The sequence below is a fragment of the Elgaria multicarinata genome, chromosome 6 (genome assembly GCF_023053635.1).
Source record: "Elgaria multicarinata webbii isolate HBS135686 ecotype San Diego chromosome 6, rElgMul1.1.pri, whole genome shotgun sequence".
Classification (NCBI taxonomy): Eukaryota; Metazoa; Chordata; class Lepidosauria; order Squamata; family Anguidae; genus Elgaria; species Elgaria multicarinata.
Genome location: NC_086176.1, coordinates 41,112,068 through 41,137,112, shown reverse-complemented (window position 1 = coordinate 41,137,112; position 25,045 = coordinate 41,112,068). Strand labels below are relative to the sequence as shown.

Sequence of the window (25,045 nt, the reverse complement as noted above, 5' to 3'; positions counted from 1 at the left end):
TTGACAGGGGTAAAAGAAGAGCAAGACCGAGTTGTGCTCTGCTGCTATGAGGCACCTATACCATCAGGAAATGGGATACCATTAATACTGCAGGGTAGTTACTCATCTTCCATTTCCTAGTGGGGGGAGCGCTGGAAGGAGTAGAGCACACCTCCTTTGTGTTCTTGTTGCATCACAGGCACTAATGGGGCTAAAGAGAGTATCTGTCTAGCAAAGCCTTGATGAAGGGGCAGGAAAGGGTCCCATGGGCAGCTTGATGACTGATGGGTGACAAAAACCTGTGGCTGGCCCTAGAACCAAGCCAATGTCTTTTTTTCTGCTGTGATGTACTATGGAATGTATCAATGGCATATAGACGGAGGGGCAGTATTCAATGGTGTCATTCCTGACCTTGCACGAATCTAGGGGAAACTAGGCTCTGAATTATGCACAAGGGGAAAATCTAACTAAAGTTCTGCTTTCATAACCAGTTGTGCAAAGTGGTTGCACAACCACTTTCAGAAAAGTGGACCATGTGCTCTCCTAGCACACACTCCATTTGTAGAATGTGGAAGGGCTTGCACCAGTGAAAGGTTCGGTGGAGCTCCAATAGCACTATTTGAGTTTGTGGAATGACACTGCTGGATACTTCCCAAGTTCTAAAACTATGCATGGAGGAGCTTAAAACTAGTCTGCATTACTGGAGAATATCTCGGTAAATTGATATTTGGTTCCAATTTGCAAAACAATTTTGGTTTTGATCCGACAGTGCATGTGAGCAGCCAGAAGACTGTGCACACATAGCTGAATAAAAGATGTTAGAACCCTACCAATCAGCTGTTTGTTGAGAAATGGGAAGCAGGGAGGGAAAGGGAATGAGTCCAGCTTCCTACTTCCCGTCGTAAGTAACAGATCAGTGACAAGTATATGCCCTCCACAGCCCTGACTGCTGGTGCGCCTTGGAGAATTGCATATGCAATACCCTCTCCAGCCTCTTGAAGTCTGCTCCTATGGATGTCTAGCCCCTAACTGGATCAGGGTGTCTAGCTTTAAGGGAAAGTATTATTGATGTAGGGCAAATGGTGTTAATGACTGTGATAGAGAAACAGTATTAATGAACCCCCCTGTTATGAACCCACAGACCCCTTAGTAGAGCGGAGCAACTCTGTTGCAACAAGCTGTAGCCAGTAATTTACCAGTTTATAAGCCACAATGTCTCTTTCTCAAGCATTGCATTGTAGTAGATAACAGAAATGGTATTTTTACAGAATAACTTCTTAGCTTTGTTCCAAACTGCCTCCACCCTCAGCCAGTTGCCCAGAGCAATTTAAATTTTTGATTGGTTAAATAATGCAACATGGGAACAATCTGAGACCACAACGGGTATCCAAGTTGAAAGAAATGAACCAAAGCAGGATGTAACACTACACATGGAAATTTTGTAGAGAAGAATCCTACCACAAGTCACAAGCATAGGAATATTCATGCTCCAAATCGCTTTATGTATTCCTGCCCTGTAACTGTCAGCTGCGTTTTCTAATCTCTAGTTTCCACCCCTTAATATTTTCTTTTCATTTCATACAAACGAAACTCATGCATGTAATAAATATGTTATCAATATTCTGCCATGCACTGCAGAGTGTATAATCCTTTTTGATATAAATTATGTGTGTGATAGCGAAGTAATGGACTGGTTTTCTCTCTGAGGTCTGGATTAGGTCAGGTGAGATTTGGGAGATGGCATTTAAAGGGAAAACAATAAAGTGTGAAGGGTTATAAATGAAAGAGCTCCTCTTGCCCTGCGGCCTCCCCATAGGCAAACAAATGAATAACTAATTCACTGTAACATCTTCATTCAATGTACTCAGCTGTTGAATATGTAAGTTCTCAAAGCTGGGGTTAGTCAGACATCTAACACATGCTAATGAACCAACTAAGTTTGTTTCTGCTGATGCTTCTCACCGCCACCACCCTCCCCGCCGCCACCCCAAATCCCTTTATCTGGGCAGCACAGGTTAGAAACGCAGAAGCAAAACTGCAGGACTGAGCAATGGGAAAGCAAGTAAACAGAAACGCGATGGAAGATGTAAAGAAGATGAAGTCCCACGGCAGAATGCTTTTGCCTTCAAGATAAAATAATTATCGAGTCTGCCAGTACAGGGGAAGAAAGCTTCTTGCTCTCTGTCTCCAAAGCAGGGCAGGATACAAAACCCAATGAATAATAGCACTGCTAGAATGTCAGTTGTATTTAAAGAGGGGATTTCCCCCCATCTCATTTGGGCTACTTTGTTTGTACTATTAAACAAAAATTTAAAGTGTGGGGATTGTACAGCATCTTCCTGTCATCAGGCCTGCACAATCTGAACTCAGGATGCTGAACACAGCACACCAGATGTGTCTGATAAACCTCCCCTAATTTCTGCATGCCTAGTCAGGGAAGAAGAACAGGAGGTCCGTCGAAACCCTGGTGGATCACGAGATATGTCTGGTGGGCTGTGCTCAGCCTCAAGTCATTTATATCCTGCTCTTTGTACCGAAGGAGATCAGAGTGGCAGACATGAAAAACAGCAAAGCAATATCAACAAGCAACAGCAAATGGGGAAAAAAACCTCAGCAGGCAAACAGTCTAAGGAGGACTCCAAAGAGTGATTAAAAAGAAGAAAAGTTTTAACTGCACTCCTAAATGCAAAGAGTGAAGACATACAGGTGTCTCAGGGGAACAACAACAACGCTGCTCTGAGAGCTGATTCCATGGCTTCCGCCTTCCTTGGCCCAAGGCAAGCTTCTTTGCCTTCAGCAGGGTAAGGGGGAAGAAGTACTGGCGGCAGCAGGCCCTTTTGAGCACCCTTGACATGCAGGCAAACTCTCGACCCCTTTCAAGGTGAGCAATGGGATGCTCGCATATACTATGTAGAAGCTTATGGGAGTCCTGCAATTCATCCACCAAAAATTGCTGCCTATCAGAATGTATGCTGAACAGACTGAATGCAGCTCTTCAGCCATTTCTCACAGCTTGCAGACTTGGTCTTGCCGTTCAAGTCATGGAGGAAAAAACAAAGATTTAGCGAGGCCCTAGTTGGCCACTGCAGATGGCTGGTGGGCTGCGTTCAACTTGCTGGGCCACAAATTGAAAAAGAGAAAGCAAGAAGTAGGCATAGCATTCTTTCAAGTGCATGGAACTGCTCCCAGTGACACCAGTATGGTTTAAATATATCAGATAGAGTGGATGGAATTCCTGTTCTTTACAAACCACTGAAAAACCCTCCTTAAGGTTCCAATTTATGATATATAGACCAACTAGGAATGAAGGAATCAGCAAGGCTTCAGTTCATCGAAACTCTCTGAGCTCCACCTTGAACCTTTTGCCTGTCTCATTGCTATTCCTGATTACAATTTTTTTTCCTTTTCATTACAATGGGAAAAAAGCACATTTCAGAACACTTTTTTGGAAACCGAGCACCCAAATGTGTTCTGCCCACTTCATAAGCAAAAGCATGAAAACACATATTATTTTTTGTAAAATGCACGTTTTTCAAATGCAAACACAAGTTCGGGAACATCTAAGCTTTCCTTGAAAAAAATATGCTTGCATTCATGCTTGAGTAAAATTTGAGTCAAAAACAAAGCAAAATGAAATTGTTGAACATCCCTAATGCCAAGTAGACTCCAGGACTCACAGCCTGTGCTGCCAGAGCAAAACTTTGTGCTAAGGGCATTGTTATTCTGACCAGCACTTTGGAAGGAACAATTGAGCACCCTGGAGTTAACTGGGAAATGCAAAAAGCAATTAATAAGTGGATTGAGCAAATGTTTCTGTGAATGGTCCAGTAGTGGTCTGCAGTGTTATGATAAACTGTGAACATTTAAGTACCAAAGTCTTCTGCAAAGAACTGTTTGTTCCCCTCACAGTGGGTGGTAGCATTGATACTATTGAGAAGTCAACTTTATTATTAGAAGAAGATAATGAGAGGAAAAAAGGCAGAATTTCATTTCCCAACTCAAAACAACTTTCTACACTGAATGCAGCTAAGGCCTGCTGTGCCAAGATAAAGTAGAGTAAGCTGATGAAAATTTCTGCTATACTGGAGTCACCATTACCAAACATTTGAAAGTAGCAATATTAATATGGGTGGAATATGCATGCAAGCAATAACTAATGTCCTGACTATGGGTGTTGGTAGATTGACAAATGGACCGCCATAAAATTTTAAGTAAGAGGCAAGTCATTTGAAAATTAGAATAGCAAAGTACTTCAGGATGCATTTGGTTAATGCTATCGGTGTAATAGATAGCAGCATTTAACAGTTTTCCGATTGCAGATATCAAGCGATTGTGTTAAGTCATCAAGCCGGATCCACTATCAACAGGTTGTCTTTTTATATCAGATCCCAGTGTGCCTCCCTGTGTTAGATAATAAGACAATGTGATAGACTGATAGGTGCTACTAGAAACATGATAACAGTATCACACATGCAATGCCAATGAAAGTTGTAGTTCATTACTAGGAAAACTGAGGAGCGTTATCACATGAACAGGTTGTGTGAATCAGCCCTAGGACTCTAAAGCAAAAAAGAAAGAAAGAAAATTAAAATGCAGCATGCATAAAGATCACTTTTACTGCACTGTACCTAAGCTAGATCAATAGCCTGCAGACAAAGCTCCAAGACCTTTTAATGTACTTAATACCTTTCCAAAGCCAGTGAAATGAATAGGACTTGTGCTGGATGGTTTCTATATACTATCGTAGAGAAGATTGGAAAAAGATTATGCGTTGAAAACAAACAAATACAAAGGTGCCTTACCCTGGACCTTTCTTCCAGTTTAGTCATCATGACGACCGTTGCGCCTCTTTGCTCCCACATCATTCTCCAGAAATCTCCAAATGTTTCAGGGAGAGATCCTTGGGTGGCTATATAGGCATTCTGCTTTCTGTAACCGTCTATATAGTTAGCATTTATGTAATCACTACCCGGTATGCCTAGAAAGCAAGAGGAGGACACATCCTTAAGAGTTCATATTACTTAATCTTCGTTTTCAGATCCAGAAGCAAAATAACATGAGATTTCAGTACTTCCCAATTTTTTATTTTTTATTAGCATCTTAAGATGGTTAATTCTTTGCATTTAGTGTGGAACTTTTACCTGGCCTTGTTACTCTAGGAGTGTGGTATGTAATCTGTGATTATGAAGATTTAAAGAAATAATAACTACCTTTGCATTAAATCTGTTTAACTCCTAAACAAGCTACTGGTCTGGTCTGAAATGTCATGGTCTACAACGTATGAAGGAGCCGGTTGTGGTGTAAAAGCGGAAGTAGTGGGTGCACAGGAGGCTACTTGTTCGCTCTCTCCCAGTCATGCACGACAATCCATGGCTTGTTGTTATGTGTGAACCAGGTCAAAATCTGGCTTTGAATAAAGCATGCTAGCTTAAGCTATGTTTCCAATCAACTTTTTTACAAAATCAAATTATCACTTAACCAATGGGGGAAAGCGCAGTGTGAGCAAGGCTGCCATGACTGAGATGATGGCTCGAGCACTCCAGTCAACACCTGAGCCAGGAATGCTTTGTCTGTTGCATCCTACACAATGGAGGAATGTGCAGTGTAGGAAACACCATCGCCATGCGCAAATAGACTCTACTGGTGATGGGAGGAGCAGCTCCTCCCAGCGCTGTCATAGTCACTCTGCTGCCCATATCCCATTGTTATCTCTGACCTGTGATGAGTCATTACTGTTGGGATTTTCCTGTGCATCATTCACCCAAGTTGTGCACAGGGGAATCCCGGCTGTTATTTTCAAGATTGGTGTTGACTGCAGGGATTCCTCCATGGGGTAGGGCTTGAAGGCCAAGCCCCACCCTCTAAAGGAAGCAAAGGAGGTTTTTCTGGCCAGATGGAAATCTTCTGAGGGCCGAATTACAACAGTGTGATGTGGCTGCAAAAAAAGCAAATGCTATGTGGGATGCATTAATAGAAGGAAAGCTTTCGAATCACACGAGGTACTGGTTCCCCCCTATTCGGCCCTGGTTAGGCCTCATCTTGAGTATTGAGTCCTCATCTTGAGTCCAGTTCTGAGCACCACACTGCAAGAAGGAGGCAGACAAGCTGGGGGGGGGGAAGTGTTCAGAGGAGGGCAACGAGGATGATCAGGGTCTGGAAAAAAGCCCTATGAGGAGAGACTGAAAGAATTGGGCATGTTTAGCCTGGAAAAGAGAATACTGAGGGGGAGACATGACAGCACTCTTCAAGTACTTGAAAGGTTGGCACAGAGAGGAGGGCCATAATCTCTTCTCGATCATCCCAGAGTGCAGGACATGGTATAATGGGCTCAAGTTACAGGAAGCCAGATTCCGGCTGGATTATTTATTTATTTATTTATTGCATTTCTATACCGCCCAATAGCCGGTTTACAAAATCAAGACAATTCAGGTATAAAACAACAGTGTAAAACCATAATATAAAATACAATATAAAAGCACAACCAAGATAAAAACAGCAGCAATGCAAAAATACAAATTTAAAATACAAATTTAAAACAGTAAGTTCAAATTAATTTATAGACTGCTCGCGGGTCGCATAACTAGATATCAGGAAAAACTTCCTGACTGTTAGAGCAGTATGACAATGGAACCAGTTACCTAGGGAGGTAGTGGGCTCACCCCACTAGAGGCATTCAAGAGGCAGCTGGACAGCCATCTGTCGGGAATGCTGCACTGAGCAAGGGGTTGGACTCAGTGGCCTTATAGGCCCCTTCCAACTCTACTATTCCGTGATTATATGAAAATGCATTCCCTATCTCAGACCCTGATGGCCACCAGGGACAGCAGTTTATTTATTTATTTATTTATTTACATTTATATACCACCCCACAGCTGAAGCTCTCTGGGCGGTTTACAACAATTAACAGTTGATAGCTCAAGAATAAACCAGAAGGGTAGACCAGCTACTAATTTCCTTCTGTGTTCATGGTTCACTAGTGAGTTGCACAAAGATGGGCTATGTTGCTGTCCTAGCCATCAGCTAGTCCACTCCTAGCCATCAGCCAGCTCAGCAAACGAGCCCTTCAAAATAAATGGAAAATCTGAAAGTATAATAGAATAATCTCATTAAGGGAACTTTCCTTTTGCTAAAAAAATATTATTTTCCCATGTGCCTAATTCTTCATTCTACCACTCAATTATCTTTGAAGGAGACTACTGACCTATTGTGACCCTATTTAAATTTCAATACAGTTTGGAAAGGATTTTTTAAATTGTATGGATTATTTATGAAGTTTGCTTTGACCTGCAGTTTCATCCTTGGTGACCCTGAACAACCATAAAGACTTTTAAAAATCTGTATAAGCAGCAGCAAACTGCAACCAGAAATTGGACAGCTTATAATGCTGGGAGAAAAGTGATGACTATTTGCTCCAGGTCATAGATTCTCTCTCTCTCTCTCTCTCTCTCTCTCTCTCTCTCTCTCTCTCTCTAGTTTTCAGAAGTGTTGGGGTTGGAATGCTGCTACAAGGTCCCAAGTACCTAAGGTACATAAAAAGAACTTCTGTGCTTGGGTTTACCATTCTCTCAAGGCCACTTCTTAAATGATTGTCTCCTCCTTTTTTCTACACAGTCTATACTCCCTGTGCTATAGAGAATGCACGCACCTACAGCCTAGGGAAGTCATGGGAACGTTGGCTGCAGTACAATTTCTATATTTTATTTTAAAATATTTATAGACCTCTTCTCATCTAACATCTCAAAGCAGTTTATAAACAAAAACAAACAAACAAACCAAAATCACTATAAATACAAATCAAACAGCAAGAGCACTTGAAATTTAAGGCAGTAAAGGAAAAAAAAACACACCAAAATTTAGTGATTGGGGAAACATCTGAGAAAAAGATATGTTTTTAATAGGTGCTGAAAGCACATAAATGCCAGCACTTTCTGCACAACATGGGGTTGGTGTGTGGAGAGCATTCCAAAAGGTAATCACCACCACAAAGAAAACTTGTTTTCTGTGCTGACTATCTATGGTTGAGGCTTGACCAACAGTGATCTATAAGGTCTATAGGGAAAGGTGGTATTTCAGGTAATACATGTGTAACATCTGGCTAGATGCTGAGTAGAAGTACAAGAGTATAAAAGTGGGAGGCCAACCCTCTCAATTATGATTTAAATCTAATACCAGGTGCTCTGGATAACCCTAGGCATGGGTAAAACAGTGCAATTCTAAGCATGTGTGCTCTCCTTAAAGTGTTTATAGGATAGCAGCTTCAATTTGGAAGAGCTGCAGTATGATTTCCAAATGTGACAAAATTATGTATTGAGAAATAAACATCAGCACAAAACATTCACAACTGCAATGAAGGGAGTTGTAAAAGGTGTTCTGAGGTCTAGTTGACCTACACATTTCATACCTGTGATCACACTCTTGAACAGCCCAGGTATTCACTGGCATGGAGGAAAGTAATGCGTGGACAGTGCAATCATGGTGGCTGAAAAAAGTGTTGCTCAGCATCATGGGAATTGCTACTAACCATATGTTTGATTGCCTGGTTCTCACATTACGGTTGTCCATACCAGCATATGCCCAAGAATAGCTGGGCATATAGGGAGAGAATGTCTTGTGTGAATCAGCCCTCAGTTTTCAGAAGACAGCAACTGCAATCTCCTTTTTAAAAATTGACTTAGGCTGTAATCATAAACACAATATACATGCTAAAGTCCTGTTGATTTCAGAAGGGAATTAAGCATCTGATTGTAAGCAGGCTAGCTATGGATACTGGAATGCCATTTTGATATCACACCAGAAGCTGAACATAAGGAATCACGAGGAAAGTACATCCTTGTTCATGACCAACATGTGGTATTGAAGCCACTGCGCCATACATTCCAGAGGCAGCTCCTGATGCTGAAGAAACTGCTCATGCTGTTATTAAAAGGTTAAATCAAAGATAAATATGCCTGCTTGGCAATCCGAAAAGCCCTGCATGGGAAATGCTTGCACAGAGCTTGAGCTGAGGCCCACAGAACTGGAAAAACTGATAACTACTTATGCTACAAATTACTCATATATGAAAGGCACAGTAGCTATTCTACTTCAGGGGATCTAGTTTGCAAACTCTATGCTAAGCCTTTCAGAAAAAGAGTTTATTATAAAGCAGAGAATTTGGGGTTCGCAAACTTTCTGGGCAGATGAGAAGCTTTTCATGTATTTCCTGAATGTGGAAATGTGAGTTAATGATTCAGAAAATAACCAGCCGGGCACAATGCCACACATCCTCCATTTATCAAAGATGATAAACCATTTCTGCACAAAACAGATGAGAGCGAGAATGAGGCCAGCAAGAGAAATCTATACCTAGTGGGTATTACAACTGAAAGATGTGGACTGGGCATGTATAAAAGAAACATTTTTTCTGCATAAATCAGAATTACATTTACAAATGTCTGGTATTGTTCTGAGATGCATGTATTCTTCCAAAAATAAAAGGCCCCAAAATAAAACAAAGTGTAACAAATGCAAACAAAGAGAAAACTCCTACACCCATGCCCTTTTTTTGTGCATAAAGTGGCAAAGAGATTTTGGGGGGGAAGGCAGGCTTCTAGCCAAGAGAATGGATGTTTTAACATTATCAGCAAGGGAACACACAGCCAATGCTTCATCTAAGATTACTCTAATATTCTTTGAACCCAGTGCTCACTGGTGTATGAAATAAGATTCAGAAGAAGTATTTTTCCAAGATGCTAATTCCTTTATTTTAATCAGGGCTGGGAAATGCGTGGGCCAAAAATCAACCACGGCCTTTCCCGATGGTATTTCAAGAAATCATAGTTTATGGTTAGGAACCTAAATTAAAAAGCCAAGATCTTAACAGCCTCTCAATACAATGACAATAGAAGTTTCCCATGCTGAATATCATGACAATCATGTATCAAATCAACATTCTTAGGATTAAACTAGAAAATATTGGGGGAAATGGGTAGGCTTATGGTTCATACAGATGGAGGATTTTGTATCATCCGTAAGTCACATATGGCTGGCCACTGTTGGAGACAGACTAGCTGGATCCTTATTCAAGCAATTATTATGCTCTTACAGAGATTGGGCTGAATGCAGCTAGTGCAAATAACCTAGCAGGATTAGCACAGATGGCACATTAACAAGGCAGACATCATAACACCACACTAGTCTGAAGGCACATGATGAAGCAACCTTGCTGAAGGTTCTTAGCAGATCTGGGACTACTCTGTGCCTGAATGGGAGACCACCTGAAAACCCGATGCATACTGGCCTTGGGTTCCATGGAAGATGGTGGGATGGAAGAGAACTGATGAAAAAGATACAGTTAACCCCAAAAATGCAGAGCCCAAAATATATCTCAAGGAACGTGGTCAAGAGTGTTTGAAATGCTATTACTTTAAAAGGTAATAAGGTGCTTTAGCGTAATAGCTGCTGATCAGAAAATTGTTTCTGGTTCCATTTATTTTTCGTGCCATTAGCTCTAGCACCTATTAGTCCTATCCCATCCCTATTTATTAAATTCAGTTTGGGAGTTGGTGGGAAGAGGTGCTAACATGGAAATGTTTAAAAGAAATCTAGCATACCACACATCCATACTTCTGAGCCAAACCTCAAGTCCGCTACATTTATTATTCACCCTTCTGAAGTGGGGAAAAACCACCTCAGGCACAATATCCTTTGGGCACATCTCTTGTCATTTTAATTGTCCACTACATGATGTTTAATGCTAAATAATAATAAAAAAAGGTAATACCTAACAAACAGAAGAAAAATGAGTTGATGACTAATTGAATACAAATATAAATGCAATGTCATTTTATAGAGTTGTTTCTCTTATCAGAGTCCCCACTTCACGCTGGGGATGGTGCGGGGAGGGAGGACGACCCTGGGCAATAATGTGTCACATCTGATAGCATAAAAACAATCAAATGGTGCAGGCAGTTTGAAGAAATTCTGCAAAGCTCTGTTAGCTCCATAGCTTGAAGGCATCTTTACCCACAAGCACAGCAGCAATTGCCATCATTACTTAAATTTGGGTATAACAGTCAGAGATGTCAGTAATTTGGGTATTTAGCCTTTTGTGTGTGTGCCAAAGTGTGGGTCAGAGAAGGGACAATGGATCAAATTTGTTCTCTAGTTAACACTAACGAGAACCTAGTGGGACTCTACTTACAGCATTAGAGAAACTGGGCCCTGGGTTTGGCTCAGTATCTTATGCAGAGTGTGTGCCAATGAACATGTCTCAGATCTGGCTGTGAACTAATTTAAAGAATAAACTTCTAGTGACACAACAGAATGTCATTGTTATGAACCATTCAAACATCAACTCATTCTTCTCTTCATCATGGAATGAAAGCTAAAGAATATTAGGCCATTGTGTCCAAGCAGTCCTCTTACTGCATAAACACACACACACACACTATTCAGCTGTTGCAAGGGAATCTGGAATTCTTCCCCTTAGGGATTTTTGGGTGAATCAATATTTATGTATGTAACACTCACTTTTCACCCCTCCTTCCATCCTCCAGATTCAAATTTTACAATTTAACGTACATATGCATGCACGCACACACATTGGCTTTTAGCAATGGGAGAACCATCAATTTTCAAGTTCACCTAAATTTTCCAAAAATCACTTCGAAGCTCATTTTGCCTCGTTTTTTACTTGTTTTTTGCTCATTTGAATAGGAAAAGTGTGTATTTCAAATGGGGAAATGTGCATTTCTCTGTGCATTTTTCCAAAATGTGCACTTTACCTCCATTGACTAAAGTATGAGAATGCATTGTTTTTAATGTGCATTTCAAAATGCACTTTTTTTTAAAAAAAAAAATCCACTTTTTAAAATTGAAATAATAAATTTGCAAATTTCCGAACATTTCTCAAAAAACTTATGCTGGCATTCAGGATTGCATACGGGTCATGTTCCCATGATGTACATACAGAGATGAAATTCTTGTACATCCGTTACTCCATGGAGCATGAAAAACACTGCAACAACACAATTCCTTAGCACAACTTAGATATACCAGGGATTATGGTTGTATGAAACTCTTGCTGTTGTGGCTGATTTACTACTAGACTGCTTTTATGAGTTTTACTAAAAATACACTAAAATAAACTGAATGTTTTGTGTGTACAAAGGTAAATGAAAGAGAACTACACAATGAGTCTGGTAATGCAGACCTCAGCATTCTTCCTTTGATTCACTGAAGAAAGTTGTCATCTTAAATAGCTTTAATTAGACTTCACACTTTTATTTGCAGACTGAAATCGTATCATGAAATTGTTTCAAGTCTTGACAAAGGCTAAGTACTGCAAGATCTCCCTATTTAAGACAAATTAAACCATAAACCTTTGTTTCGGGGCTGCTGTTCTAAGAAATGTGCAATTAAAGAATATTTTGAAAGAGAGTTTGAAGTAATGGGATTAAGCTCCATAGCACTTGTAAACAATTACCTTCAGAAAATAGATGAATGCACAAAAAGGATGAAGATGTACTACCCTTGGTGGGAAACAATGGTTTGTTCGTTTTTGTCTTTTAACCAAGGGGCAAAGAGAGCTAAAGTAGATGCAAATAAAAATGTTCTTTTTGATAAGGTTAGCTTGCAACAAGATACATATTGGTAAACAGATTAATAAAGTTAAAAGCCACCATGGTAACACATACTTACACAAACAAACTCATCGGGGAAACTGTCCTATTAACACACCCTTTAAACAATAAACTGTGGGACAGCTTGAAGAACAGAGTTGGGGAAAATACACAGCTCAGTCATGCAGATTACAGAGTACCAGAATCGGAGAGAAAGGGTATGAGGTTTAAAGCAATTTTGTCACGAAAAACTGAATACATTTTGTTTAAAATAATGGTGGGAAGTCAATTTGAAAGGGACTCACAGGCCTATTCCATACATTACAAACTTAATTTTATCACATCTACATCCTGTCTCCCTCCAAGCACAGGGGAACATACATAAGGATAGCCCCTTATATTCTTCTGACAATCTGTGAGAGGGAGATAAGGATCCAGATTAATGGCTTATCCAAGATCACCTAGCAAACCTTATGGTTGAGCAGGGGTTTGAACCCAGGTCTCCCCGGTGCCAGACCATCACCTTATCCATTTCATTTATATCCCAGCTTTTTTCCTCCAAGGAACTCAAGGCGGCGTACATAATCATGCTCTCCATTTTATTCTCACAACAACCCTGTGAGGTAGGCTGGGCTGAGAGTCAGTGACTTGCCCAACATCACCCAGTGAGCTTTCATGGCCAAGTGGGGAATAGAACCTGGATCTCCCGACTCTCAATCCAACACTCTAGCCACTACACCACACTGACTTTTTGACACTGGCACAGAATAAAATTGGACCCCATCCAGAGCTAATGCTGGCACATGCTAAGACTATTTTTTTATTATTATTTTTAGTAGTAGAAAATCCTTGGAAGTATAAAAATAAATGTACTGAAATATGCACTCTGGGCCCAACATATTTGGCTACATTCCTTTGAAAAAATTCTCTAAGAACATCAAAGCACTAGTTTCCATGGTAACCCAAAAACAAATGCAGCTGTGAAATGAATGTAATGCAAGGCAGCCTATATATTTTCATATTTGGAATGTTTACTGTTTCTTTAGAAGCTGACAATAAACTCTCAATGCTAGGGAAAGACATTCAGCTTAAATATGACATTATAACCCAGTGTTTTAAACTTCAGTATCTTGGAAACATAACAAGACTCAGATAGATTTGGGGGGAGGGGGGGATCTTGCAAAAGCTCTAATGAAAAAAGGAAGTGCAAGAAATCTAGCTATTTTTCAAAAGACTGTAATCAAGTGCCAAAAACTGATCTGTGCTGATGCGACTGGATCATTGGGCCTTGCTAGACCTGCCGGGATAAGCCGGCAGGGAGGCGGGGCGATGGCGCGCTGATGTTAGCGCGCGCCGCCCGGGCTTCCAGACGCGGGACGCGCAGGGACATAGGAATCCCTGTAGCGTCCACCATTTTTTTTTTTTAAGTTTAAAGGGGCCACGTGCGGCCCGAAGACTCCGGAGAAGGTAAGCCGTTTTTTTTAGTTAATCCCCCCATCCGCTCCTGATCCCTTCCTGATCTTTCTCTCCCTCCGTGTCCTGTGTGTCGTCTCTCCTTCTCCCTCCGTGTGTGTGTGTGTTCTGTGTCGTCTCTCCTCCTTCTCCCTCCGTGTGTGTGTGTGTCCTGTGTCGTCTCTCCTCCTTCTCCCTCCCGGGATCTCCCCAGGCCGATGGGCACAGCGCTCAGCGCTGTGGCCAGTCCGCGGCGTTTTGCGGCTACTCGCGAGTAAGCGAGTAGCCGCAAAAAGCCACGGAAGTAGCTAGACGTTCTGCAGCTCCGGCCTCAGGCTGGAGCTGCAGAAAAGGCACGCCATAAGCGACTTCGCTTATGGCTCGTTAGAGGAGGCTTCAGTGCGGCCTGGGGCCGGATTCCCCTGTGCGTCATGTGGAAGCACAGCAGGGAAACCGGCTCTCAAGGCGCGCTAAGGCCTCGTCTAGCAACGCCCATTGTGTGTCAACAAAACTAAATGTCAGCCAAGGCTGATTCAAAAGCATGTTTAAAAGGCGTGGAGTAAGGGTAAGTGTTGTATTTGGAAACAGGAAGGCCTGAGTTCAAGTCCCTGCTTAGCCATGCGGATTACAGGGTGGCTTTAGTACAGTCCCACATTCAGCCTAACATACCTCACACGGCTGCTGTGGGTACATAAAATGTGATACATTGTGAATCATGAAGAACCTTTTTCATGGCTTTCTAGATCCTTCCTGTTAACTTGTACCCTCACAGCTGCTCAAAAGGAATGGCATTTCTGATATGGCTAAAATCTCTCAAAACTGGGAGAACGGTATTAAAAAGGCAAATGCAGTTTAGTATAAAGTGATGCAGACCGAGGCAAAAAATCCTCTCTTCACATATACCCTGATGGGATCTTAATTAGAGGTAAACAACCAAGAAAGGGATCTTGAGGTTGTGGTGGTGTTTAGCAGTGTGTGGGAACTGTGAAAAAGGCAAATTCCATGTTACACACAATTAGGAAGGGTCTGCCAATATGAAACTGCCCTTATACAAATCCACATTTGGAATACTGAGTACAGTTCTGGTCACTGCACCTAAAAAAAGTGCAGAAAAAGTGCGGAAAAGGGCAACTAAAATGATAAAGGGGCTGGAGCAACTCCCCTGTGAGGAAAGGTTACAACGTCTGGGACTGTTTAGCTTAGAGAAAAAGTGAGTGAGGGGAGACATGACGCAGGAGGACAAACTTATGGCGTGGAGAAAGTAGATAGGGAGAGTTTTTCTTCTTCTCTCGTAATACTAGAACCTGGGGTTAACCCATGAAGCTGATTGTGGGAGATTCAAGATAAATAAAAGGAAGTACTTCACAGAGTACACCATGGAATTGGCTACAAGTTTTAGAGATGGCCACCAATTTTGATGGCTTTAAAAGAGGATTAGACAAATTCATGGAGGATAAGGCTATCAGAGTTTCCTAGTCATGCTATCTCCAGTAACAGAAGCAGTATGCCTATGAACATCACTTGCTGGGGAACATGAACAGGAGGCTGCTATTGCACTCATGTGTTACTTGTGGGTTTCCCACAGGCAGCTGATTGGCCAGTGTGAACAAAATGCTGGACTAGATGGACCTTTGATCTGATGCTGCTCCTCTTCTATGTTACTAGGTGGTGAATGGTTCAAGTAGAAGTATTGTAATGATGATTTGGGGTTGATTTGGATGGCCTCTAGGGGTATCTTCTAAACCCTGTGAATTTTTAAGGGAAGTAGAGTGTTTGCTGTGGGCTGACCTACAAAAACCTAAAAAAAGATTGTAGATAGACTTGCTAACATTCAGATGATGTGTCTCTATGCGCACTAAGATGGCCCAAGAAGACAGATGTAATGGATGGCAATGACTCAACCTTTCCCCTCACCCTGTCCATGTCTTTCTTCCTTTATATTCACATTCTCCCTTCTCTTGATGAGGTCAGTAAACTGTGTGTTTGTAAAGAAGCTGGCAGCTTTGGAGAGACTCAGAGGAGATCACGCTGGAGAGTGAGAAAGCTTAGCTCTAGAGACATCTTTAGGGTGCACAAACTCCCCTGAAACCTAATAGGGAAGCAGAAATCTGCTAGATTGTGAACTCCTACTTTATGCTCGACCTGTATACCTGTGTTAATATGTCATAAGTCATGCATTCACTTCATTCAAAGGAAATAGAATCCTAGGTAAAACATTTGCACCACTAGTTTTAACTGCTCAGAGATTTGGGGTGTCACGGGTGCTACAGAATTAACCAATGTAATTGTTTTGATATGGATTAGGGTAAATAAAGGGCTATTCTTTTTTTTTTTTACAAGGTGTATTTTCAACACATTTCCTTTGAAGTACAGGAACTGGTTTTCTGAAAAGTCAAACATACACTTCACATGTCAAAATCTTGGCTCAATACTTCCTGGCACAGCTCAGATTTCAAAACTTCTCTAGGATGTGATCCAGGTTCAATCTCAACATGGGTCAAACTAATCAAACGACCATCACTACATACCAATTATCAACACAACATAAAAATGGTTTTGGAAATCAGCTCTAAGTTTGGACAGTACACTAAACACTGTTTGGATGTGATTGGATTAAACGAAAATGCAGCCTTCTCCATCTGTCATGATTCCCTGCATCCCTGTTATAGTTTAATCTTACTGAAGAAGTAAAGTCAATTTCTTCACTGTGGCCTTTGCTAGGCCAGGCTATATCCCAGGGTGATACCTGGGATCGTCCCTGTGCGTCCAGATGATGCACAGGGGATCCCAAGCTCAGGCAGGGATCAACCCTGCCTGGCCCCGGGATATAGCCTACCTCTTTGGGCCTGCTTTTTCCAGCAGTCAGGCTGAGCCCGAGACCGCGAGCATGTGGCCCATTTTTGAGGCTTGGCGGACACGACGGGTCTCTCCTTGAGCTTGTCACGCCTGATGTGTAGACTAGGGCGACATCCTGCGATACTTGCATCGCGGGTTTCCCCTCGTCTGTCTCAGATTTACTGGTAGGTCTAGCAAAGGCCTGTGTCAGACTCTGATGGTGAATGGTCCTCTCCCTTGGTGGGTGTTCCTTCTCATCTCATCATTTGCTTGCTGGGCAGGCAGAGATTCTCTGGCCACGCTGCGCCTCCTCCTCCTCACTACCACCATTGTCTGGGCCAGAGTGAGAGGCAGGAGAACAAGCAGCTTGTAATTGTGAAGAGGAGAAGCAACTGCAGGAGACTCTTATCAGTGGGTTCCTGCTGGGGTGTGGGCCCCTGGCAAGGGTCTAACTATGCCTACACTTGACACCAGCCGTGCCTACATGGATTGCAGTTTTATGTCCAGGTTCACATCTGTCTCACACTCATCCCAATGGCTATACTTTGTTTCTGATGCAGCAAATTTCTTTTCTTTCTTCACTCACATACGCTGAACCAGGCAGCACTTTCAAACCTGGACTTTCCTACATATTTAGATCTCTTCCTGAAATATTCCTTTGTCCTAACATTCTATTCCTTTGAATAGTTTTTAACTGTTCCACAGAAATGAAAAACAATTTAGAAAAGCATATTAGGTTCGGCTATGCTCCTGAATTCCTCAAACAAAGGGAAACAATTGCAGTGGAAGTGCAAATGCCAGTCAATCTGTCAAGGATTGCACCTGCAAAAGTTTGTTTTTCTTTTTGAGTAGTCAAAACTCAAATCAATATACAGGTGAAGTGGCATTTGGGCTGGGTAGTGTGAAACAACGGGATATAATTGACACTGCTAAAATGCAGTCGATATAATTTAAATGAGCATTACAGGTGGAACAAATGTAAGCAGATTATTCCATGCAAATGTTTCCAAGGCAATCATTTAAATTTTCGAATATATTTGAAAAAGCTACGTCTGTTATCAAAATCTTGGATATGCAGCTGCAAAAAATTACACAGAAATGCAGGCTCAACTAGTGGGATTGTGCTTCCCTTCAGTAAGCATTTACTTGGCTTTGCATAGCACACTGGAGAATTGATTACACCTATAAATCCAGCCAGTTCTCTGTCCCATGTCTGCTTGTTTGGGGTAGCATAAGATAAGATGCTGTTTATGTAAGTGAAGATTAAGTGCTGTACAATTTAACATGTGGCATAGGAGGGAAGAAGGAACTATGATCTTCCATGCAAGTAGCTAAGCTAGTTGAAACATCCCCTTATGCCAAAAGCACCATCCTTTATCTCTAGGAGCATTTAATAGTGTGCCAGCTTTTGAAGAAATTCTTTGATGGATAAATCTCTAATGCGCAAGGTAGCGGTGTTTTTTCTTTCTGCGCTGGAAGCAGAAATGCATCATCTGGTCAATTTGGAAGACGCTATGCTTAGGACAGAAATAAAAAGCAATGTGTTCTAGTCAATTTGGATGGCAAGACCTTAACAGTGCGCTACTTTCTACCCATTTTCTATAATTGTAAATCTACTCAAAGCTATCCAATTGATTTTAAACCCAGCCCCCTCAAAGGCTGTGTACACTGGCTTTCTGGAACTCTATTCCCTCAGATCATTAAATTAGTAAGACTGGGAATCTGATCTCAACCCTCGTGCGTGCAAACAATATACTCTGTGACACATCAATGAACTCTCCATAAAAGATCATCATTGGAGCTCCATAACTGAAAATAGGGATATAAAAAGCTACTTAATATGGAGCTCCTTAATGGTCCAGATTATCCAGCACAGTGGGCCTGGCCATTCAAGAACTGCTCCCAGATGTCTAACTGCAGCCAGCCTTTAAATCAGGGGTGGCGAACAGTTTTCCTGTTGAGGGCCACATTCCCTTGGAAATAACCAGGGGTCATAAACCAGTGCTGGGTGGGACCAGTATCAGGAGAGGGTGAGGCCAGACGGCTGTTGACAAAAGTTTGACTGCTTGCCAAGGGCTTTTGATTGCTTCCCCAGGGCTGCAGGTTGTCCCTCTGTCCGAAATGGAGATTCAGAGGATCAGTCCTACTGGCCCTTCAGAAACATGCACAAAATATACACAGCAAAGAGACAGCTCTTTATTCCATACAGTTTATACCACACAACATCTCCAAATAATCCCATAATTTTATATATGATAAACAGCCAAAGTTCACGTGGTATTTATTAGTAACTCGCAAGACACATTTGCTCAGTGTATTTTGATACATAATGCTTTTAGAAAGATCTAAACTCTCTGAGGTAGATCAGAAAGCAAAACAGTGTTCTCTCTGGTTCACACATTATAACTGAGAGGAAAAACTGTTCAGCTAGCCTTCAGTTTTCTCAGTTGCTCTGACAGTCCCTCTCTCTTTCTCTCTCTCCAAGCTGCAACAAACTTACAATGTCCCCTAGCTCTTTTTTTTCTGAGTTAAAGAACTATATGGATGTACTATTCAACTTAGGTTTTAATCATGCCTTTTTTGTAATGAAGGGCTGTGCTCGACCTACCTTGGAATCTGTGCAGGAGGAGGGGCGAGCCCGTGCTACAAGTAGTGTGGGCCGTCGCCCCTGTCTACACATAAGACACAACGGGCTGCAGGAAGGACCCATCGCATCCACCATTTTTTTTTAGTTTTAAAGGGCCATGTGCGCAGGAGCGCACCAACAATAAAGGTAAAGTGTTGTTTTTTTAAAAAAGGGTTCCTTGCTCCCCCTGGCTCCGATGTCCCCCCGTTCTGGCTCCAATGTCCCCCCTCCCCATGGCTCCCTTTCCCCCCATCTCCTCCTGGCTCCATTTCCCCCCCGCTGTGATTCCCCCCTACGACTCCCCCCCGTTCTGGCTCCGATGTCCCCCCTCCCCATGGCTCCGTTTCCCCCCATCTCCTCCTGGCTCCATTTCCCCCCCCCCGCTGTGATTCCCCCCTACGACTCCCCCCCGTTCTGGCTCTGATGTCCCCCCTCCCCATGGCTCCGTTTCCCCCCCATCTCCTCCTGGCTCCATTATCCCCCTGCCTGTGATCTCCAATTCCCCCTCACCCACAATCTCCAATCCCCATCCCCTCTGGCTCTGATTTCCCCCCCCCCCGATCTCCCCCGCTGCCCTGATGGCCACCGCTTTTCCCGGCTATTCGCGAGTAAATGCAGTAGCCGGGAAAAGCGGCCTCAGCCCAAGACCGTGGGAAATACTGGGCCACAAGTGGTGCTGGTTACCCTGGGGCCAGGGAGGTTGACCCCTGCCTGAGCCCAGGATCCCCTGTGCATCATCTGGATGCACAGGGATGAGCCTGGGCCTCGCACTGGGCTAACCCCTCGTCTAGCAAAGGCCAAAGACTTTCATGTGATTAATAGCTGATATAGCATGAAAGATCCATATTACATGCATTTCAAAGCTCTGCATTTTGGTTGATCCTACGGAAAGATGAAATGAACTGCTATGAAATTACAGTGTTTTGGGGCTTACTTGATTTGATTTTCAAAATGTCTTACCTTCTATTGCTGATAAGAGAACTCGCGAATGGTCATAAGCAATAACATTTGCGTATCTATTCTTTGGTTTATTTACTTCCAGGTTAGAGTGTTCCCATGTGAATTGCTGGCCTGGGTCAATTGACTTTTTAAAAAGAGAAAAAAGGGTGGGGGCAAAGAGAACAGAATAGTTGTTATTAGGCAAAAAAACCCAAACCATTTTTATTCTGGAAATATTTATGTTTTATAAAATGTTTGTACATATTATATAGCTTAAAGCACTCAATCATGGGACACATTCCACTGTTGTTTATCATACTGGCACTTATTGATAATCACATTTAGTCACTTGCCTTGCACAGATCTCTATTTGTTCTTATACAAAATGAGACAAAAATCAATGAAGGAGATGCTTTATTTTGTAAAGTAATATGGAGATGTGTGTGTGTGTGTGTGTGTGTAAAGAAGATAGAGAAGAGAACTAAGAAAGACAGAGAATAATGGAAATCCCATTTTGATTTAACCTTAACACTGGGAATTTAACCCCAAGCTTTACAGACTAGGATACACAACAGAAGCAGCTCATTCTTGTCTGCATATAGATACGAGAAAGAGAAAGATATATATATATATATAACAAAATTCCTCTATGTTTCAAAAAATCCATTTTACTCTGTGTGTGTGTGTGCGCGTGTTGCATTTAGGAACTAAAATCTCTAACTAAAAAGTCGGGTTAAGGAACATATTGCATAGATAATAAGCAGTCCCCTTTGCCCCTCAATACCACTAGTAATAACTGGAGTGCACTTTCTCAAAGAGGCAAATTTGGCTGACAGCAGTTGTTGTTTTGCAATGATCTAATACAAACAGTTTTGAAATTTGTAAAAGGAGATGCAATGGGGGAACCACCATATTTTCAAATTCTTTCTGATGAATTGTGGGACTGATTTTAGGCCCATGTTTACTTCAAAATCCAAATAAATCTCTCCCGAAGATGACTTGCAGGGAAGAAATGGACATCAGGCTATTATTACACACAGTAGTAATGTGTAGTCTTGCTCTTAGCATATTCTCAGTTCAATCTACCATATTTCTTTGATTGTAAGATGCCACTGATTGTAAGACGCACACTAATTTCAGTACCACCAACAGAAAAAAAAGCTTTGATTCTAAGAATAATAATCGCACCTGCAATTCTAAGACGCACTCTGTTTTTAGAGATGTTTATATGGGGGGGGGGAAAGTGCGTCTTAGAATCGAACAAATACGGTATATTTTAGAACTTGGTCCTATCTCCTGCTAAGCCTTGTGCTGCATATACTGTAAGTCTCCAAGCACTGGTACAATGCAAGTAATAAATGCATTATGTTGTGCCAGAAGAAGTCATTTATGCCAAGGAGCTATCCCTGTGGAGCTATCTCTGTGCAGCAATGGGTGGAGAAGGGGCATAGTGAAGTTGTGGCCAGGGGCAACAGAGAGCATATTTTTCAGCAGGGGTAGGCAACTTGTGGCCCTCCAGATGTTCTGGCCTACAACTCCCTTAATCCCTCCTCATTGATTATGCTGATTAAGGCTGATGGACATTGTGGGCCAAAACATCTTGAGGACTACAAGTTGCCCAGCCCTGCTTTTCACATCCAAGAATTGGGGCTACACCTTTCACTGATACATTGCTGACTATAGAAAATATTACTGGCAAGTGGAAACTTACCATTATAGCCAGTACACAGTCCTGCAAAACAACTTTTCCCCTCTACTCAGTCCAGCCAGGTTAATAGGATTGCAGTTAGTTTAATATCCACCAGGGACATACTAGGATTTAGGACAATCCCAAGCAAAGAGTTGTGGACATATCCGTCTGCTGCCAAAACTATGGAACTGTAGTGATTGGAGGAAATGATGAAAGGGCATGGAGCACTAAGCATAAAGAGAATATAGACCTCAAATGCCCAGAATCCAGGGACAATACACTGGTTAAAATCTATATATGCAAAACATTGCATAGTTGGTAGTTGGAGACATGTTATCACAATGGATTGGATCCAGGTTCAAGCTGGGTCAATTGTGTTAGCTGAAGTAGACTTCCCTGCCACCTCCTTCCCACGAGAGTCCCACCAGCCCCTGAAAATGCTACACATACAGTCAGGAAACCCTGCTGCGGATGAGCTGTGGAGTGGTGGAGAGGGACCCCCCAAAATCAGGTGGAGAAACTTTCCATGACTGTAGCCCTTCCTCACTCACAAGGCTCCTTCCTCTCACAGAAGGCAGGCCCTGAATCCAACCCAATATGAGGTTTGCTACTATTTTTCCATAATAAGGAGCAGCTCTGGTGTCAGCCATGGTAAAATTCACTTTAAATCACCCACTGGAAAAATACCGAAAACGAGTATTTTAGGGGGTCCCAAGGTGTGTGTTTTGCCAACTCATTAGTTTTCCAATTTGACTGAACAAATTGGGGCAGGTGGAGGGGGAGAAACTTATTTACACGTTGCTGAGCAAAAGATTTCAGTCATCACAGATATTTTGTAACTTCTAAGGCTACAATCCTAACCACATTTCCTAGAAAGTGTCCTAATGAATCCAATGGGGTTTACTTCTAAGTAAACATGATCCGTATCATTTTTTTTGTCATCCCAAAGTAAAATCAAAGGTATTCTGTCATTGTTTATACTACAAGCAACAACTTTTGAGTTGGTATCTCATCTCTGTTGGGTCACATCAATATATAAAAGCAGAGCATTTTCCTTGTGAACACAAATGCAATAGGCTCTCCCTAAGGCCAAAGGGAGAGGAGGAAAGTGCCATATATATCATTCACATTTAATTGTGCAGATATCCAGGAGGAAATCCAAGACAACAAATTCCATTATTAGATGGGAGGCATTTGAGGAAGTGATTACTGGCAGCAATAACAGAGTGAGAATAAGGTACTTCTGTATAGAATAAGCCAGTACTGTGATCATTTTTCTCAACTGAACCACTTATGTGTGACCGATGTTATAAAGAGAAAGCTTAAAAGATTAATGTTTTAACTAGAAGTAAGATGAGGAAGGGTAAAAAAAAAATGCCTGTCCTTCCTATTCTCTTAAGCTTTAGTGATTTATTTAAATAATAATAATAATTACAAGGTTCTCTATTTCCTACAGAGCAAAGAGCTTTATTTTCCACTACTCATGTTTTTTATGAACCATTTCCATGGCTGAGGATCTGCTGACTTCAAAACCTGGCAGTACAGCATTTGTTGGGTTTATTATTTCCGACATCTCCATGCTCTCCAATAACAAACGAAGTATGCCATTTTCTAGGACTGGTCTTCCAGCCCACATGGCCTTGTTTTAATTACCGCAGTCACTGTTAGACAACCCCCAACCTTTCAGGTCAGAAATCTGCCACTAAGCATCTTTGAACACTCAGGGCTAACATGTGCATTTTGTTTCTTTGCAGACCCTCTAGGCTAGATAAGCTGTACTTAAAATCTAGATGACTTATATCACTGATTATAGGTAAGGTACAGCCGCATCTTAATAACAGTAGTTGCCTCTTGGCACAACACCAAAGAGATAAACCATAATTGAAGCAATTTAAAGCTCCCTGGGGTTCCATTGGGCACACAGATCATCCTCAAAGGGGCTTCCCCATTCTTATTAGAGCCAGGGAACGCTCCACATGTGTGGACAAGGAGGTGTTACCAATACTGTAAATAACAGGGAAGCACCTGCCCACGCAGGGCTCCCACAGCGTGCATCAGAGTCCCCGCAAGCACATCAGAGCTATTACACTACAGTTAATGAGTTTATAAGCCTGCAAAGTACAGGTTGGTACTAAGCTAGACAGTCTGCAGAAAATCAAGCTGTTTGAAGGTGGATAGAAAGTGTTTTGTTCAATGCAGCTTAACCTCTTGGGGTGAAGAATAGTAGCAGTTTTTCCATCTATCCTTGTTCATCCCACTTCTAGCCTACTAATCCCATGACTCCAGTCCTGATCCTTAAGTGGCTTTAGTTGTCCAACCCTGATCCTTATCTTTAAGTGGCTCCAACTGTCACAGACCGCAGCAAGAAAGCTTGTGGATTTATACCATGTGAAATAAAACCCCAGAATCTTTCAGGTTTTAATAGGTAAGATTCATTTAGATTTTGAAAGAGGAGAGAGTGAGAAAGAGAGAGAGCAAGACTTGGGGTTCATCTACACCACGCAGGATATTTCACTATGAAAGTGGTATATAAAAGGCAGAAGCCACACTGCTTTATAGCGATATTGAAGTGCACTGCTGGATCTACACTATTTGCTTTATGATGGTACTGAAGTGCACTGACAACTGTTGGGGCCCATGACACATCTACACCAAGCAGGATATAACACTATGAAAGTGGTATGAAAGCGGTATCATTGCGCGCCATGTGTAAACAGAGGGGGGACCTTCACCCCTCCATTGCGGACTAAGAGGTAGCTAAGGCTGGTGATGAGGCTGGAAAAGGCGGATCTAGAGTGCTTTGTCCCCACTCTCCCACCTTAAGCTCAGAAACAGAATTCCTGAGCAGGGCTAAGGAGGGAAGGAGGTCAATGCATTGGCTTGTAGGTTACCTATACACTGGCCACAATCAGCTGAGACAGT

General features: G+C 42.0%; 1 protein-coding gene across 3 annotated transcripts in view; it reads right to left on the bottom strand.

Moving 5' to 3' along the window:
• PTPRD (protein tyrosine phosphatase receptor type D) overlaps positions 1-25,045 on the bottom strand; it is a 1,062,283-nt gene that overhangs the window by 55,028 nt on the left and 982,210 nt on the right. For all 3 annotated transcript variants that reach the window (XM_063129268.1, XM_063129265.1, XM_063129267.1), the window contains 2 exons: positions 20,455-20,578; positions 4,782-4,957 (listed from right to left, as the gene is read on the bottom strand). In XM_063129268.1, the coding sequence (XP_062985338.1) occupies positions 4,782-4,957; positions 20,455-20,578 (300 nt within the window). The remainder of the gene's footprint in view (positions 1-4,781; positions 4,958-20,454; positions 20,579-25,045) is intronic.